Source organism: Carassius auratus, chromosome 15 (assembly GCF_003368295.1).
Source record: "Carassius auratus strain Wakin chromosome 15, ASM336829v1, whole genome shotgun sequence".
NCBI lineage: Eukaryota > Metazoa > Chordata > Actinopteri > Cypriniformes > Cyprinidae > Carassius > Carassius auratus.
In genome coordinates, this window is record NC_039257.1 from 10,469,430 (window position 1) to 10,486,407 (window position 16,978).

Sequence of the window (16,978 nt, forward strand, 5' to 3'; positions counted from 1 at the left end):
CAATGGAAAGCTCAAGCTGCTCTGCGCCCAGTACGATGCCTTTCCTATTGTTAGCTCATACAGATTACTGCAAGCCTTCCTATTGTGCAATGAAGCAAACAGCCAATGGAAAAGAAAAGCTGGTTGAATATGAACCATAGGCAAGGCTTTTCTACTCTAATTTGGCTGCATATTTTGGATTTTAATACCAAAATTGAAGGCTCCATTCAGATGTTTCACCTGATCTCTGAGAAGAACACACTGTTAATGTGATGCAGAATTTATCTTCCTACTAACATGAGAAATCAAAATATGAAGGATTTGGATGAATAATAAAAATAAAAAAATAAGCGGTTGTTGTTTTTTGTTTTGTTTTGTTTGTAATAGAGAAGAGACCTTTATATGCCCAACCTATAGCAAATAATGAAAAAAATTAATGAAAGGTTTAATGAATTAAATTAAGGATTACCCCCTTAAGATGAACCATGTCATTATTGTTTATTATTTATTTATTGAAATTATTCCACTGAAAGAAAATCTCTTTGATGCCACTAATGCTGCAGAAATAATGTGAAAAATGTTGAACATGCAGATTTTTTTTCTTTTTCTTTTGTGTCTGCTAATAAAAAATGATGAAAAATAAGCATGTTGAAACAAGTCTAAAACAATCACCATCATTTATTTACAATACATTAAACTGTAATGCAACATTATTACTTATCAAGTGGTCATTTATTCAATAAAGAAAATAAACATTAGCTATTTTGAAAGCTAGAATGAATCATACAGATATTTATATATTTTTATATTAATGTGTACAGCCAGCAAACGTTATGCATCTTGTTGCCATGTGTTTTAATTAGCCAGAAACATCATAAAATGCTAATTTCTCATATTAAAACCAATACTGAGTGCATAGAAAAGAGGATAAAGTGGTTGACCTTTGCAGAGGGTCTATAAAACCATGTAAAATACCCACGCGGTCTCCCTTTAAAAATCAAAGAGAAGCAATGACATCCTTTCATTGCTATTTCATATGCTGTTGCTTTATATTTTGCCAGCTTCGCTCAATCCATCAACGCTAGATCATAAATACTACAATGAAAGCAAACAACAAAACAACAGAAGGCAACAATGGAAGTCAGAGGGGTGCTTGTCCGAAGAGGGTCAATTGAGTCTCAAAGTCATTAGGTAAGGCCGAAAATACTGAAGAATCCAATGTGAAGACATGCCGCAGGGAAGCTGGGATTTCACAGTATCGGTTCTGTCAAACTTCTCCATCTCGTGCTTCTGGTCGCATCAGATCAACACAAAAAGCAACTTTGAAGCTGTTTATCCAGTATCGGTAGAGTTGGATGATAAATTACCACAATGCCCCATATAGCCAAGAATATGGGCATTCACTTGGGAAAGCCAGACATCTATGATAACCAAAACAAAAAAGCCTGAGAACAACAACAAAAACCAAAACAAAAAAGTAAGGGAAAAAAAAAATTACTGAACCATACAAGGTCTACTATGAGCGAGCACTTAGACAATTCAGTCAAAACAGAACAAGCAAGGCATATTATGGAGAAAAAAATCCTGAAACATCCTGAAACGCTGCCCTGTTCTCGTTTCATTGACCTGATCGCTTTTTTTCCCCTCTCCACATAAAACATCAAAACAAAGTGAAGACAGAAAGGAGAAAATGTACTTCCTCTCTTTCTTGAGCAAAAGACATGAATCCTTCACCATATGAAAGCGAAAATGTAGAGGAAGGTGGTCTTAAATCAATCCCACCTCGACTCAAGTCAAGAACAAAAAGCTAATTTGCTCACATACCTAAAACAATGCTTCTTTTTTTTTTTTGGTAATACAATATTTTCTTTGCGAATTCACGTTTACACGATGCCATGGATCTTTGGCTCAGGCCTGACCATGCAAGAGGCTGTAGCATGTTGCCTCGAGCAATATCCATTACTGAATCCTGACCGGAGTAAGAATGCAAGCACAGCGTTTGGTAAAGTCACTGCTTATTTAGAAAGGAAGTGGAAGAACGTCAGAATTAAAAGCACACAAAGAGGAAAGAGTCAACAGTGCTGTGATTCATGATGCTGTACAAACCCTTTAAAGCTCTAAATGTGAAAAATAATACTAATAATCTAAGTCGAAAGAAATGAGGGATATATCTTTGCCAGAGCGCGTTCCATCATGCTCCTCTCTAGCTGAAATCCTGGATTCGGGTTCAAGGAAAACACTGATATTGAGTCCTCCTTTTCTGAACATGAGTGCATGTGAATGTGTGTGTGGGGGGCGGTTATGCGGTGGTCTCGCCATCGCTGTCGTTCAGGTAGATGCTGCGTTTGTAGCGGGAGCGGTAGGTGCTTCGGCCCGCGCTCCCTTCCTCTTTTTCTTCTTCCTCTTCCTCGTCAGATCTGTCAAGGCAGAAGCGTCTGCGACTGGAGGGTGGGCTGGAGGGGGAGATAGAGAAGCTTTGATTAGGATCAGCATGTGGAAAGAGAGACCAAAGAGGATAATCTCTGAAGGAATGTTGGGTTATCAAAATTCTGAATGTGGGGTGACAATATTTAACAGGCCCTGTAATTCAGTATCAACTTTGGTGATACATTAGAGGTGCAGCCACACAAAACACATGCAAATCACACTGCGTGTAGTGCTCTGAAACATCACCTTATTGGATATTTGTTAGTGAACTCATACAAGCAAACAGCAAAAAATACTAAGAAAATACCAAAACATTTTATGGTATACAGTAAGTGAATTATTTTGGGTGTTATGGCTGATTTAGTATAAATGAGTAGTTAATGACAGAATTTCATGTTTAGGTGTACTACCCCTTTAAACACCCAATATAATAAATAATATCTACTGATAACTGATATAGCAGCAATATATTACTAGTATTGATTTAGGTGCCATCACACAGTCAAGCCAATACACAGTGTAGAATACAAATAAAATTATGTATTATTAAAAAATCCCTTGCTATAAAAATCTACGGCCCATTTTAAATATTCATTTGCAATATTCTTGATGTCTACTCAAAATCTTATCAGTGAATTAACATAGAAATGAACTGTGTCCTCTAATTATACAAAAGCGAACAGACCCATGTAGAGAAAGCATGAATACCTCACCCTCTTCCAAAAGTCAATGATAACTTTTCGGGTCACCGAGTCTTATCTTCGCTTTTGTCATAATAATACACACTTCAGGTTAATTGCTGGCAAGCAGTCCTAATCGATTTTCTGTTTAATTATGTCCAAGACCAAAGAAAGAATTACAAAACTAACTTTAGTTACACTGATAGTTTAAGATACTACAGTACGTCATAAAACATTTCAATGAATTATATAGAGCAGTGGTTCTCAACAAGGAGGCTTCAGAAAACCTCTGTGGGGCCCCACATACATCTTAAATCATATGAATTTCGTTATTCATGAATTTCTATATATCAGCTTAGATAGGACGGCCTTCAAGTCAAAAAGGCTGAGAACTAAAGATATAGAACAAAAAAAAAAAATCACTCAAAAATGTGTGCGAGTAACAAAGTGAATCAACACAGTGTAAAGAAAAACTGAAAGTGGAGAGTAAAGTTATGGTATGATATCAGATGGTACTGAGGTACTTGAGTATTAGTTTAACACCATGCTTGTTGCATTCCTTCACTCCACACCAGGTATCACCTACTGCCATCTTTAATCACTGTCAGGCCTGTACAGGTACTTCATCATAAGATTGTCGACTTTCTTCTTCCTCTTCTTCTCCTCTTTCTTAGACACAGGGGGAGCTCCTTCAGAGGGTTCTTCGGGCTCCAGCTCTCCCTCAGAGCCCGAGGCCTGCCTGCCAGGGGCTTTCTTGATACTGCTGGAGCTTCTGTAAGAAATAGTGGAAGCTCCCGAACTAGAGTCCGACTCTGTGCTAGACTCAGACTCCGAGGATGAGGAGGAAGACGAAGACTCTTTCTTGGACTTCTTCTTGGACTTCTTACTCTTCTTCTTAGAGCTCTTCTTCTTGCGGTCATCGTCAGAGCTGTCTGATTCTGAACTGTGACTTCTCTTCTTCTTCTTCTTCTTGCTCTTGCCCTTCTTGCTTCGGTTGCTGCGGGTGCTAAGGCTACTGCTGGAACGCATGTAGTCCACGGCTGAAGCAGATCGGCGCAAGCTGGAAGAGCGGCCACTGTCTCTGCCGATCCTGGAGCTGCTGACGCTCTTCCGGTCATCCTCATCTTCAGCTTGCTTATCTTTCTCCGCTTCAGACTCTTCCAAGCTGGTGCGCTTGAACTTGATGGGTTTAAAGCTTAACACTTCATTAATTGCGGCCTCCAGGTCAGGGTCCAGGTAGTTGCGGTGACTGACCGGCTTGACGTCAGAGACGTCAGGTGGGCTGGAGTCAGTTTTCCGGGCTTGCGGAGGCATGGAAAAGCTTCGGCCGGAGGTGGAGTGAGGGCTGTAAGCACTGGAGCGAGCCTCACTAAATGCTATGCTTCGGGCATCATCGTCCATGTCAAATTCACTGAGGCGACAGCTGCGAGACAGCGACATGCGGGAGTCGGCACGGCTCACGCTTCCGGGGCTACGCCGACTCAGGCTGGGGCTGACAGGTGAACCGTATTCACTCTGGCGATCATCAAGACGAGGCATGCTCCGATGCCGGCTTACTGAACTCATGCGACTCACGCTGGAAACAGCATCGTCATCTAGGTCCATCGCAGTATGGCAGGTGGAAACCCGACTCTGGGCTACAGAGGACACAATGGACTCCTTATCAAACTCCGACCAGCGGCTGTCCATGCCCTTCCTTGCCCGACTGGCCGCTTCCGAGTAGGCCTGAGAGATGACAGAACCACGATCGTCAAGATCATCTCCTGCCTTCCTCCAGGAGTTGACAGAATAGGAGTCATCCTCGGCTTCCTGCTTGGCTTTGCTCTTGCGGAAGGAGGAGAGGTCCTGGGAATCAGATTGTTCTTTAAGGGTGTTGAGGAGCGAACTTTCGTCTCCCTTACCTCCTATGGAGTCCTTCATGTTGGAGCGTTTCCTGTAGCTGAGGGAACTCATGACAGACACAGGCCTGCTGGGTTCTAACTCTTTACCTTTGCCACTGTCTTTCCATTCTTTACCCTCTTCCCAACCTTTTCCCTCCTTTCCGTCAACATATACAGCAGATCTAGATGAAGGAGGGGCAGACGGGGTGTGCACAGAGTAGAAAGACAAACAGATGGAGGGAGGAGAGGATAGAGATGGAAATACGAGAATGAGAAATTACATGAATAAAAACTTAAAAGATGACTGACAGTACAGATTTATCCAAGCAGACAGGGTAGAATATAGATGAAAGTTTGATGTGACAGCAGGGAATACAAGGCACTTAAGGAAGACTCAAGCATCTGTGATTCAAAATCAATAGTTAATCCATAAGCTCAGTTATCTACATATAAATGTGGACAAAAAGATTCATTTAGGTGGACATGTTTCAAGTAAATGCATAAAAAGGGATACTGACAAAGACTGTAATTCCTTTTACAGGATGATTTATGCTAGAAAATGTTAATAAAAAATTACAGACTGTAATCTGTAGCGAATTTCCCATAAGACTGCACCTTACAGATATGACTGAAATTACGCATCAAAAGTTCTCAAGGTTTTAAAAAGGTGCAAAAACTTCAAGAGCCAAACTCAAATCTTCTGGTAAAAAGAAAAAAACAGGAAAAAATCGAAAGTGTCTGCCGGTGGGAAGACCCATTCATCTTCAGCAGAAAGGCACAGGTAGGCTTGCCAACTGGCCAATGGGCTTATCCATTAATCTGCCTGTGAAGCCGTTCCCTTTTACATAAGCTTCTGTTATCAAACTGCTGACAACAGGGAGAATACACTAGACAATACCAACAGAAAAATCCCTTAGCGTTAGTTAATTAGCTTTTCCAGACACCTCTTCTAGCTTGCTACATTGGGTTTGGGTTAAACCATTCTGTGGGGTAACGGGTGACAGGACTGACCTTGAGCTCTTCAGACTACCATCATCTGACAGGTTCTTGGCAGAGCCCTTGTTTTTGGACAGCCATGACTTCACCCCGTCAACGCGGTCCTCCACCTCAGAGTCGGTATCAGAGGCGCCCTCGCTGTGCAGAAGGAAGAGAGGGAATGTCAACAAAATGAACAAGCAGAATCTGTACATAAATACTGTTAGTAGGAGGAACAGAAGGATTTGCGGTGGAGGAACAACAGTACAGAAACATGCGCCCGAACTCTAGAAACCTAGAAAAGGCCTGTGTGTTAGTAAGTCAGAATCATGGTCCAACAACAGTATCCTGCAGCTAGCTGGCTCTGTTTAATGTGTGAAGCATCCAAAAGGGTGAGGTCAGTACAACTCCAAGCCAAACCAGAAGAAAAGAGTGCATTGAAAAGAGAAAAGCCATTCAGACTGTAGCTTACCAGACAATAGCTCTGTTCCAAAATCTAGCTGGCAGCATTTTAAGGGATCATTAACATGCTCCTTATTTTAGGTGTACCTACAAGCAGTAGGTGACTAACTAGCCATTAAAACAGCTAAATAAAAATACTGTGATGTATAGTTGAATAAAAACTGAATTATGGATTATAGGTTGTACAAAGCTTGTGAAAAACCCTCCTTTATAAATAAGGCTTTCAGGCTAATTTAGCCTTGGACTACCATGTTAAAGGACAGTAAGAAGGAACAGGCCATTTTGGGTCTGCAATTAACTTGACTCACTATGCTACGAATACCATGCATCTCTGGATACAAATGGGTTTTTCTGGGGAAGTGTTGCGCTGTCAATAAGAACGAGTAAACACAGGCCGAATGTCCCTGGGAGCAGATGCATTTGCACCTCACACGGAAAGCAGCGCTGTGAATCCCAGTCCTGTTTGCTCATTTCTCTGGACCAGATAAACCCATTGGATTTGTATTTGGCTGGATTTGCAAGTCAATGCTTCCCTGCCTCTTTAGATTAGTCTTATCCTTCACTTATCGCACAGCACACCGTACTGAATAACTATGAATCCCCCTTCAAGGACGTAGAGCACTAAAACATCTCCATGTATGCAACGCCAGGAGACCTTTAAAGAATATTTCATATGAACTGGGCCTTTTTCACAATTTCGTTTCAATGTAATTTTTTTATAATCATTCTTATTGTCCTCCAGCACCATAGGAGTCAATGTCTCCCAATGAAATTATACTCCATACAGTAACTCATTATCCCAGGCATAGAGAGAAGGTTAACTCAGAAGCAGCAGCTGCTTTTCTCTGACATAGAGTTCCGATCTGCTTAGCTCTCCGTTTGTGGTATTATGCATATGAGAATATTATATATGCATGGACCCACAAGGCAGTGCAGATGTCGCTAAACAATAACTGTACGCTCACAGTTAGAGAGGGTCTAAATTAGAAGATCTGATACACTCGAGAAAACACTCAGGACATAAGAATTAGTTGTCAAATGAGTAGTGCTCCGTCGAAACGGCAAGGCAAATTACAGGTGCCAAAGAATGTATTTTTTCAAGACCCCTTTTGGCTCTTGCGTAAGCCCTAGTGCCCTGGAGGTAAACCGAGGTGAGAACGTTGTGTGAATAAGCCTTGAGCTCTGCTAGCCGGCCCATCGCTAAACAGTGGGACAGCAGGGTCTTTGTAATGAAGCGCTAATGCAAAATGTCACACACAATTTATGTCCTTGACCATATACCATTAGTTAAGCTGCACCTAAGCCCAGGGGAACAAACAAACAACACAGTGAGAGAGGAAAGACATTAATTGTCTGTGACAACGTGCCTCCATTGGTTGTACATCTCTGTTACAGGCTATTACATTTATCATTAGCACCTACAGAACTCTCTCAACCCCTCTATTTTCCTCTCTAGTCCATCTCTCTACTCTGTTTTCTCTCTCTATCCCTGCTCGCTTTCCAGCCCTGACCCTTAGACAGGGAGAATTTGGAGCTTTATATTGTGCAAGTTTCTTGGCTTTGTTTCCGACTATTCATTTAATTGCATATATAAATTCAAAACATATCTAACATCTGTCTAAACATGAAATAACGAATAGATCCTAAAAAAATAAAATTAAAGCTATGTTTATTATTTACCTTCATGTCATTCCAAAGTAACATGACTATTTTCTGTGAAATTCAAATAATTACATTTTTCAAAACCAAAAATACAATGAACGGGAACTGGGACTGTTAAGCTGCAAAATGACAAAAAATAACAACAAATGTGTCATAATTGATGAAAAAATTGATTTCTTTTGAAATCATGATAGCTTGCTGGATTAATAGACAGTATGGACTACTACTATTTTTACGATGCTTTTGTGTCATTTCTGAACATACTAATGTAAAATTAACAATACTTAAAATGTATGTGACTAATTGCAATTCATTTTAATTAACCACTTAATGATTCAATTAATAAATCGATTGAGAGCTGTACTTAAATATTTAGTAACAATGAATGAATTGTTGTGAATAACAATTCCCTTCATACCAAATGCTTCATTACATGCATGTCTGAACTGTATCTAAACCAGAATTATCGTTAACTAAAACAAAAAACTAAAACATTTTTGTTAACTGAAATATAGCTTAAATAAAATAAAATAGAATAATCAGTTCTCTGCTAATGTTCTCCAATAAGGTTTGCATTTAGCTAACAAACCTCTTGAAACCAGTCTAATTTACAATAAAGCAAACAAGAACACCCCAATTAAATGATCAGGCCAGAAGGGTCAACATCCCTGCATGAACTCGAACAAACATTTCTGCAATGGCACATCCATCTATACCTGATCAGTAATGCACAGACTGCACATTAGCTTTTAATACTTTCTCACATGATGTAATAAGTGGTGCTTAGAGCTTAAGGGTTTTTAAAACTGGAAAACACTCTAAGAGGCATACAGTGCGGACCAAGGACTATTGACAGGGGAATGAAATGGCTCGACGCCAAGGGCTGCTACTTTGTTGTAGGCTGTTGCCAGATGAGTTGGGGGGCTTTTTGTAGGACATTTGAGGGTTATTCATTATTTAGCCCTCATGGTTGAAAGATTGATGAGAAACAAGCCTTCCTTTCCTGCCTTAAGAGGCTGCTAAGTCCCAAGAACAGAAGTGTGAATTATTCAAAGGAGCGAGAGAGAGAAAGATAGGTAAAAGAAAGCCAAGAAGGAGGGGCAGAGCAACCCCTCACAGATGTTTGTACAAGGCCCTGCAGCGTCCAACAAGTCTGAATGTGGACCCTTCTGGCTCTCGAGTTAGACAGCCAGGGGATAGACCACAGTCTGGACCCTGCAGACACGTAACTACACCTGTCCTGCACTCAAACTGGTTCTTACCCGTCAATGGACGCCAATCCCAATGGTGAAGCACCATATATCCAAAAGTTCAACATTACAAAGCAGGGGTTCAGGGAAAGGGAACTGCCTCTGGGGAGGGTAACCGAGTAGGGACCATGCTTGGCTTTAAAAAAGCATGCAGTTTGTAGTATGCATACATTATGTATGAGGCATTGTGCATAAAAAAGGAGAAAAACATGTTGGTGATGTTAGTTGTCATGCCCGGAAGTGTGATGCAGTATCAACATAATGCATCTAGTCTTTTCTTGAGTCGAAATCGAGATTTACAATACAGAATATTCCCTATTCTGAATTTCATTTCTCGAAAATGACTGCATGTACTGTATACTGCATCATCTTCCTGTGAGGGCAAAGGAGAATTCAAATATGTTAGCGGAAGTTCAAACTTTAACTCCTCACATCTTGTTCTTTCGTTTCTGATACTTAGTCACCATGTCTTGTAAACTAGAGGTGGGAGGGAAATGAAACAAACCAAAAGAAACAAGAAGCAGAAATAAGTGAGTTTCAAATGGAAAAGTAAAGAACAGTGGATGTAAGAAAAAAAATTAAAATAAGTCAAAGTTTAAAAAACACAGCTTGTGATTGAATATTTATCATGTCTGGTGTAAAGGTTTCTAGCGCTACATATTGCTCAAGATGTTTACCAAGAATTCTGACCTTTTGCTGACTTCTGTTCAGCGTAACCCTTACGAAGTGCGAGTGTGCTGCTATTTCCTGTTATTTGGGTAACTTCTACGCACATAAACGAGCAAATAAACTCAGCTCTGCTCTGTAAGGTGCAGGTCACTGAGAGAAGCGGAGCGGCGCGGAATGAGGCTGAACAGAGATGTCTTCCTCTGACTGATGAGGCCAAGTACATAAAAAAGGAGCTCCAAATTATGTGCAGCAGTTTTCGAGGCATAAATATTTAAGAGAGTGTGAATAAGAGATGACTGAGACTGAGACTGGCTCACTGATTGCCGTCTCCAAAAGCTCAGTGAATAGTGCATTCATCCAGATAGTGTCTTCTCTATTTTTCTATCTCTTTTTTACCCACTTATACACATGGAGAAGCTCTCCTGAGGTATGCATTAAATAAAGAGTCCTCAGAGCAGCAAGTGTTACCTGTTGATGAGATCCTCATTGTCATCACTCTCCATTTCGTCCTCAATAGCAGCCTGGAGGTCTCCGATCCTCTTGAAGGCCAGCTTGAGATCTGACTGGAGACTCTGGTTGGCCGCTTCCAAACTCTCAATATCCATTTCCTGAAGAGACAGGGTTAGATTTCAGTCTAACGGAGAGGCACTCGTTTCTGCCTATATTTACATTTAGAATACTTTTGCTATGGTCATCCAACATTTACATTAAGGTATTATTTAAAAAAAAAAGGTAATAATTTAAGAACACTGTTAAATGTAAACTTTTATGAATCTTCCTTACGGTACATCAGTGTTGTTTCTGTTAACTAAAATATCAAAAAGCTGAAAAAATAGAAATACTAGATACTAATATTTGATACTTAATCACCATAACTCAAAAAAATGTAAATGTTACATGGCGACTTAATAAAAAATAAAAAATAATTTAAAGAAAGAATTACAATTACTAATACTAAACGCAAAATAAAAATAAATTAAATCTGAATAGAAATATAAAAAAACTAATAGACATTAACTAAAATGAAAATCTAAAAATAAAAGATCATTCAAAATATTTATAAATTCTATACAAGTATATAAATATTACTAAAATAACAGCTGTACATTAAAATTTTGTGATGCCTAAATCAATTTGTAGTATTAGCATATTGAAACAATGTGTATTTTTTTTAATGTAATATAATTTATTATTGGCCAAAATAATTAGTAGCTAGACTGTATTAGCTAGAATTTTAATGTCAGTGAGTCCTTAGTAAATCATGATTTATATATTTAATTGTTTGTTTGTTTATTTTGTAACTGACTCTTATTTAAATATTCAGTACACATAATAAATTAAGTTGTGAAAAAACAGAACACATCTATCAAAACATAATTATTCATGCATTTGTTCCATTATTTTCTATTTCTGAATTGGCAAAGTTAAATTCTGCGTTGCACACCTTTTTTAGAATGTCACTGTATGCTATAATTTTACAGTCTGTCTGGAATTAAGAGGTTTAATCAAACCTTTTATCTAGAGGATCACATGCTTAAAGGGATAGTTCACTCAAAAATTTGAATTGCCATCATTTATTCCCCTTATGTTATTCCAAACCAGGAATATAAAAGAAGATATTCTGAGAAAAAGTCTCTGTTTCTGTCCATAGAATGGAAGTCAACAGACTTTAATGTTCCTAACATTCCTCAAAATACCTTCTTTTATGTTCTGCAAAGGAAAGAAGTCAAACCGGTTTGTAATGACATGAGGTTGAGTAAACAATCACTGAACTTTGTTTTTTGAGGGCACTATCCCTTCAAGACACTTCAGAATGAGAGCATCAGTGAAGCAGAACAGCAGATCAGGCTTCTCACCAGCTCGTGTTTCTTGCGGCTGGCTTCTGCTTCTTTCTTGGCCAGCTCGGCCATCTCCTCTTTGACGTCTCGGATCTGCCTCAGGAGACGCTTGTTCTGCTCTTTCTCCCGGTTCTCACTGGCACTACGTTGGTCTCGTTCCTCAGTCAATTTCTCGAGATTTTCTTTCAGCCTTGCTACAAGACTCTGCAGAAGACAGTCATTTATTTAACATATATACAGAGCAATAACATGCACCATCACTTAAGTGCTTCTGGACACACTGTGGTTGTTTACAGCATCCTGCAAGTCTAGCACTGAAATATGCAAGATTGTCAAGCTATCCATATGGTGTGAAACTCCAAATAACTTCCACAGCAACTTTTCTGTGATTTTTCACACCAAAGGTGGGCTGCACTGGCATTGAAACAGAAATATCTACACAGACATTCTTCACAGCTACGGATGGGCACGGTTTAAACAAGCTGTCTCTAGAGATAACATTGCCCAAGCCTGAACTGAGCTATACGTTCAACAAATCAGTAATAACAGTGCTTTTAAATCGCTTCTGTTGACAGATTTTGCTGTGGGCGCAGTAGACGTTTGTAATTTGTGCAGAGTGCCAATTGTAATTCTGGAGGTGAGCGGGAGCACCCAATTGAGATGAATGATGAAGAGGACTGGCTGTTGGAAAATGTCACTTAAGGAGCAAAAAACCCATCAAATCAAACAAAACAAAACGCTGAAATAATGTGCATTAGAGGAAACACATTAATTACACTAGCTGTGTACAATGCAAAAAACGATGACCCGCTGCCTCTGGCAACATAAAATATATCAGATGAAATGAAATGTACGTTTCCACTTTAAAAGTGGGACTGATACTCTTGATTTGAACACGGAGGGGGTCGGAAATAATCCACATTTAATTCATAGTGACATTTTTTGGTGGGGAATTGTAAAACACTTTAGTGCAAAGGTTAAAGGTCTATAAAGTATGGACCAGGTGGGTGTGTAGATTAATTTCACTCTTATCTGATACTTCAGTGCCTGCGCCCTGACCTTTTGACACTTCCAGCACCCCACATAAACGCGCATCCTGCCAACTCACCTCCAAGCGTTTGACCTGTGTCTTCTCAAACTCCAGCTTGGTCTCCAGCTCGCGGATCTTGGCCTCCTGCCGGCTGACCAGAGACTTGTCCACCATGGACTGCTCTTGGAACTCTAGCTGACTCTGCAGGGCTGTGAGCTGCCAAACACACACATACGGAGTGAGAATTCACACAAATACACTGAGAAAGGACAGCAATCTGTATTTCATAAAAATACTGAATATAACTATTACCTGCTAAACAATGACTTAAAGAGACAAAGCCCTCACTACCACGGGGTGTCTTTAACGAGGCCTAACTGGTTTATCAGCCTTTAAAGGGTCGGTTGACTGTTTGTTTGTTTTTTTGCTCTCCTCAGAAATACACGATTGGTTAGCTGTCCAGTGCGTTGTGATTTGCTAAACTTCCATTACTCGCCTGAATGTCCTGCCCCCCACCTCAGCAGCAAGTGTTGCGGTGGTAAACATTGGCGCCCTCTATATTGCAAGCACGGCTCTTTATGGTATGTTTTTTTGTTGTCTCATTCTTTTAGATACGCTGCTATTTGTAAATGCTACTCCTTCGGTTAGCTTTTAATGTACAGTTTTATCCTGATTAAAGCTGTACTACAGTAAGGCAACCGCATGCGCGTCTATGTATTCAGCATCTCATAGCTACGTGAAAATTCTAGAGTCTAATCTCGTAATAAAAGTTTCAAATGCTGAGGGGGTCAGATTCCATCATTAAAGAGTCAACAGTTGAGTGGGTGGAGTCTGTTCATATAATTAAAGATTTTGAGTTCAAAATAGAAAGATTCTGTAAGGATTTGAAGTCCGATTCCATAATTAAAGTAAACTATTGAGGGGGTGGAGTGGGTTAATATCATTTAAGATTCAATTGCTGAGGAGGTGGAGTCTGTTCATATCATTAAAGAGTCAAACGTTGTGTGAGCAGAGTTTGTTCATACAATTAAAGATTCAAATGCTGAGGGGGTGGAGTCTGATTCCATCATTAATGAGTCAACTGTTGAGAGGGTTGGAGTCTGAGCCTATCATTAAAGATTCAAATGCTGAGGAGGTGGAGTCTGTTCCTATCATTAAAGAATCGAATGTTGAAGGGGTGGAGTCTGGCCATATAAGTAAAGATTTAAATGCTGAGGAGGTGGAGTCTGTTCCTATCATTAAAGAATCGAATGTTGAGGGGGTGGAGTCTGTTCACATCATTAAAAAGCCAAATGGTAAGGGGGTGGAGTCTGATTCTACATTAAAAAGTAAAATGCTGAGGAGGCAGACTGTGATCACATAATTAAAGACTCAAATGCTGAGGAAGTGGAGTCTGATCCTATCATAGAAGAGTCAACAGTTGAAAGGGGCAGAGTTTGGTCATATCTTTAAAGAGTTGAATGACCTTAGCTCACCTTGGACAGTAATAAATCAATACAGTAGCTGAATTAAGTCCACTTAGGATGTTCTCTAAGAATGCAAGTAACAGTGTTAACTTTGTGAATATGCATTTATGTATGGATGCTAAAGTGAATTCACCTTCTCCTGGACGTCCTGTTTCTCCTTCATGGCCTCCTCCAGCTGGGCCTGCAGGTCACTGATCTGGGCCAGGTTCTGTGAGGACTGCACAAAAACACACCACTGAGGGGTCAGAGTCTTCTACACATCACAGGACAACCTGAACCTACAGTCATATTTATAACTAGAAGTCATTTGTCTTGCTTTATACATGATATCTTTAATGGTGCACATTCTCTGTATTTAGGTATGTAATACTCAAATGACTGAAATAGAAGATCAGTTGTTATAGGGAGTTTTTATAATAGATGGACTACATTTTCTTTCTTCTATTGATGCATACTGTCCGGTTTACCATTAAAACAGTATGTAGAGAACATACCAAAGAAGTGGGCAATATGTTATTTTGGGAATGTGTCTTACAGCACAGTGCAAACCATTTAGCTACTGACAGACAAGCAATCTTATGGTCTGTTAATGACATCTCAGAGAGAAATGGCAGCAATAAATGGTATGTTAACAGAAGGACGAGTGAAATGAAGTGGAAAGAGTTAACTACGAGACTGTCTGAATGCCTCAAGTATGATTGTGACTGTGTTTCAAAACATGTACAGTGTTCCCATAAATGAACCATAGAGCTGGTGAAGTAAACCCAGGGGAATAGGGCTGTTCCACTGGAGAGGGTCTGTTTACTTAGGGTATGTGAAGAGACATCACTCTTCTCTACATTGCTGCCATACCAGCCTGCTGTGTTTAAAACACTCTTAATGACAATCAACCCACGCGCTCAAATATATGACAATCACTGCAGTGACACCTTCACACTGGTACGAGCGACTAATCAAATAGAGAAATACAAAATGGTCTATCTGTACATGCTAAATGATGCTGTCGATTTGATTTACATGATGGAAGCATGTTGCCAAGAAACAGCAATAAATCATACTGGAAAATGTCAAACATGCTGAAATGATGTAGCATGCAATATTAACGGTGTCAAAAAATACACACACACACACACACACACACACACACATCTATATCAGAATTTGAATTATATATACAATATATATCAAGGATATCTATTTATCTATAAATCTGTTATATAAAAAAATTATATATGTATATATATTTAACTTGATGTATAATTTCTTAACATTTTATTCATATAGAATTTTTAGGAAACAAAAAAAACACAAATGTAAATACACGTACATGTACATTTACTCGGTGAACGATGATGACAGAGAGGCTCTGTATAGTGACAGAGAGAGTTACCTGGGCAACAGCGGCTTTGTGTTTCTTCATGAGTTCGTTCATGTCCTCCTGATCCTCCTCCATGCGAGACTGCAGGTCATTCTTCTCCCTCTGCAGTCGACTCAGCTGCTCCTCAAGCTACATGGAAATAAAACAAAAGCATAAGACAAACAAAAATATGACTGCAAAATTGAAATAAAAAAAATGTCTGAGAAATGGAAAACAATCAATCTGATGCTTGACGTTTTGGCAGGTCTTAAGTTTATGCATCAGGAACTGATTGGGTGCCAGAATGTGTTTTTAGTTATTTTCATTGATAAAGACAGCAGCGAATAGGCCACAGACTCAAACCTCTGCCCTCTGTCAGGAACATACGCATCTAACCACCCTGTCTTCAGCAACTGAAAGCCCAGCTCCTTTAATTCTTTAAAGAGATCATTTTCCTGTCACCCCGTCACTAAACAGTAGCTGCTTGCATTGTATAAATCCCTGAGAACACAGCACCGTCTCCCAATTAGAAATGAACACTTCACTGCCTGCTCTGTCAAACAGTATCAGAGGTCTAATTCCATTCAATAATAATTACCTCAACAATACAGGAAGCTAATCTCGGAGGAGCAACTTTCAAATGTATTAGCAAAAGCAAAAAATGTAGACGTCAAACATTACTTATGAATAAGCATAAAAGCAAGAAATTACATTACTTTGTAAAAACATCCTTATGAAAGCAGTTTGCAATTTCTTTCACACATTTCACATCTTTAACAAATCAAGACAAATGAATTAAAATGAAAGGGGTTATATTCTGCACTTTTTAAAATAATTTTACTTTCCCTGATATGCAACAAAAATATCCCAATTTTTACCCTCTCTGATCAAAAGCAGACTCCTACTGTTTCTTTAAGAGGCCTAAAAGTGAATGACTTGGTTAATCTCACTTAATGTGAAAATGGCCTGAGGAGTATGTGCACAACCATTCAAAAGTATGGGATTAGTAAGATATTTTTTCATTAATCATTTTATGCAGCAAGCACACGTTAAATTGATTTAAAGTGACAGTAAATATGTTATAATATTATTTATAATATTACAAAATATATATTTTTTTTCAAATAAATGCTGTTCTTTTGAACGTTCTATTCATCACAGAATCCTGGAATAAAAAAATCATCATGGTTACCACAAATATTATCCAGCACAAATGTTTTCAACGTTGATTTAAATTCTAATAATATTTACAGTATTACTGTTTTTACTGCATTTTTGATAAAGTAAATACAGCCTAGATTAT

The 16,978-nt window shown here is 39.1% G+C and overlaps 1 protein-coding gene across 22 annotated transcripts in view; it reads right to left on the reverse strand.

Moving 5' to 3' along the window:
• Positions 1–639: 639 nt before the first annotated feature.
• The window catches only part of myo18ab (myosin XVIIIA b), a 100,668-nt gene continuing 84,329 nt past the window's right edge, over positions 640–16,978 (reverse strand). For 15 of the 22 annotated variants that reach the window (XM_026282283.1, XM_026282282.1, XM_026282276.1 and 12 more), the window contains 9 exons: positions 15,709–15,825; positions 14,452–14,535; positions 12,931–13,068; positions 11,841–12,026; positions 10,453–10,592; positions 9,748–9,792; positions 5,978–6,100; positions 3,673–5,148; positions 2,234–2,432 (listed from right to left, as the gene is read on the reverse strand). In XM_026282283.1, the coding sequence (XP_026138068.1) occupies positions 3,681–5,148; positions 5,978–6,100; positions 9,748–9,792; positions 10,453–10,592; positions 11,841–12,026; positions 12,931–13,068; positions 14,452–14,535; positions 15,709–15,825 (2,301 nt within the window). In that variant the 3' untranslated portion in view covers positions 2,234–2,432; positions 3,673–3,680. Of the gene's footprint in view, positions 2,433–3,668; positions 5,149–5,977; positions 6,101–9,747; positions 9,793–10,452; positions 10,593–11,840; positions 12,027–12,930; positions 13,069–14,451; positions 14,536–15,708; positions 15,826–16,978 lie in introns of those variants that run through there. The other 7 variants (XM_026282285.1, XM_026282272.1, XM_026282271.1 and 4 more) reach the window with 5 other exon arrangements.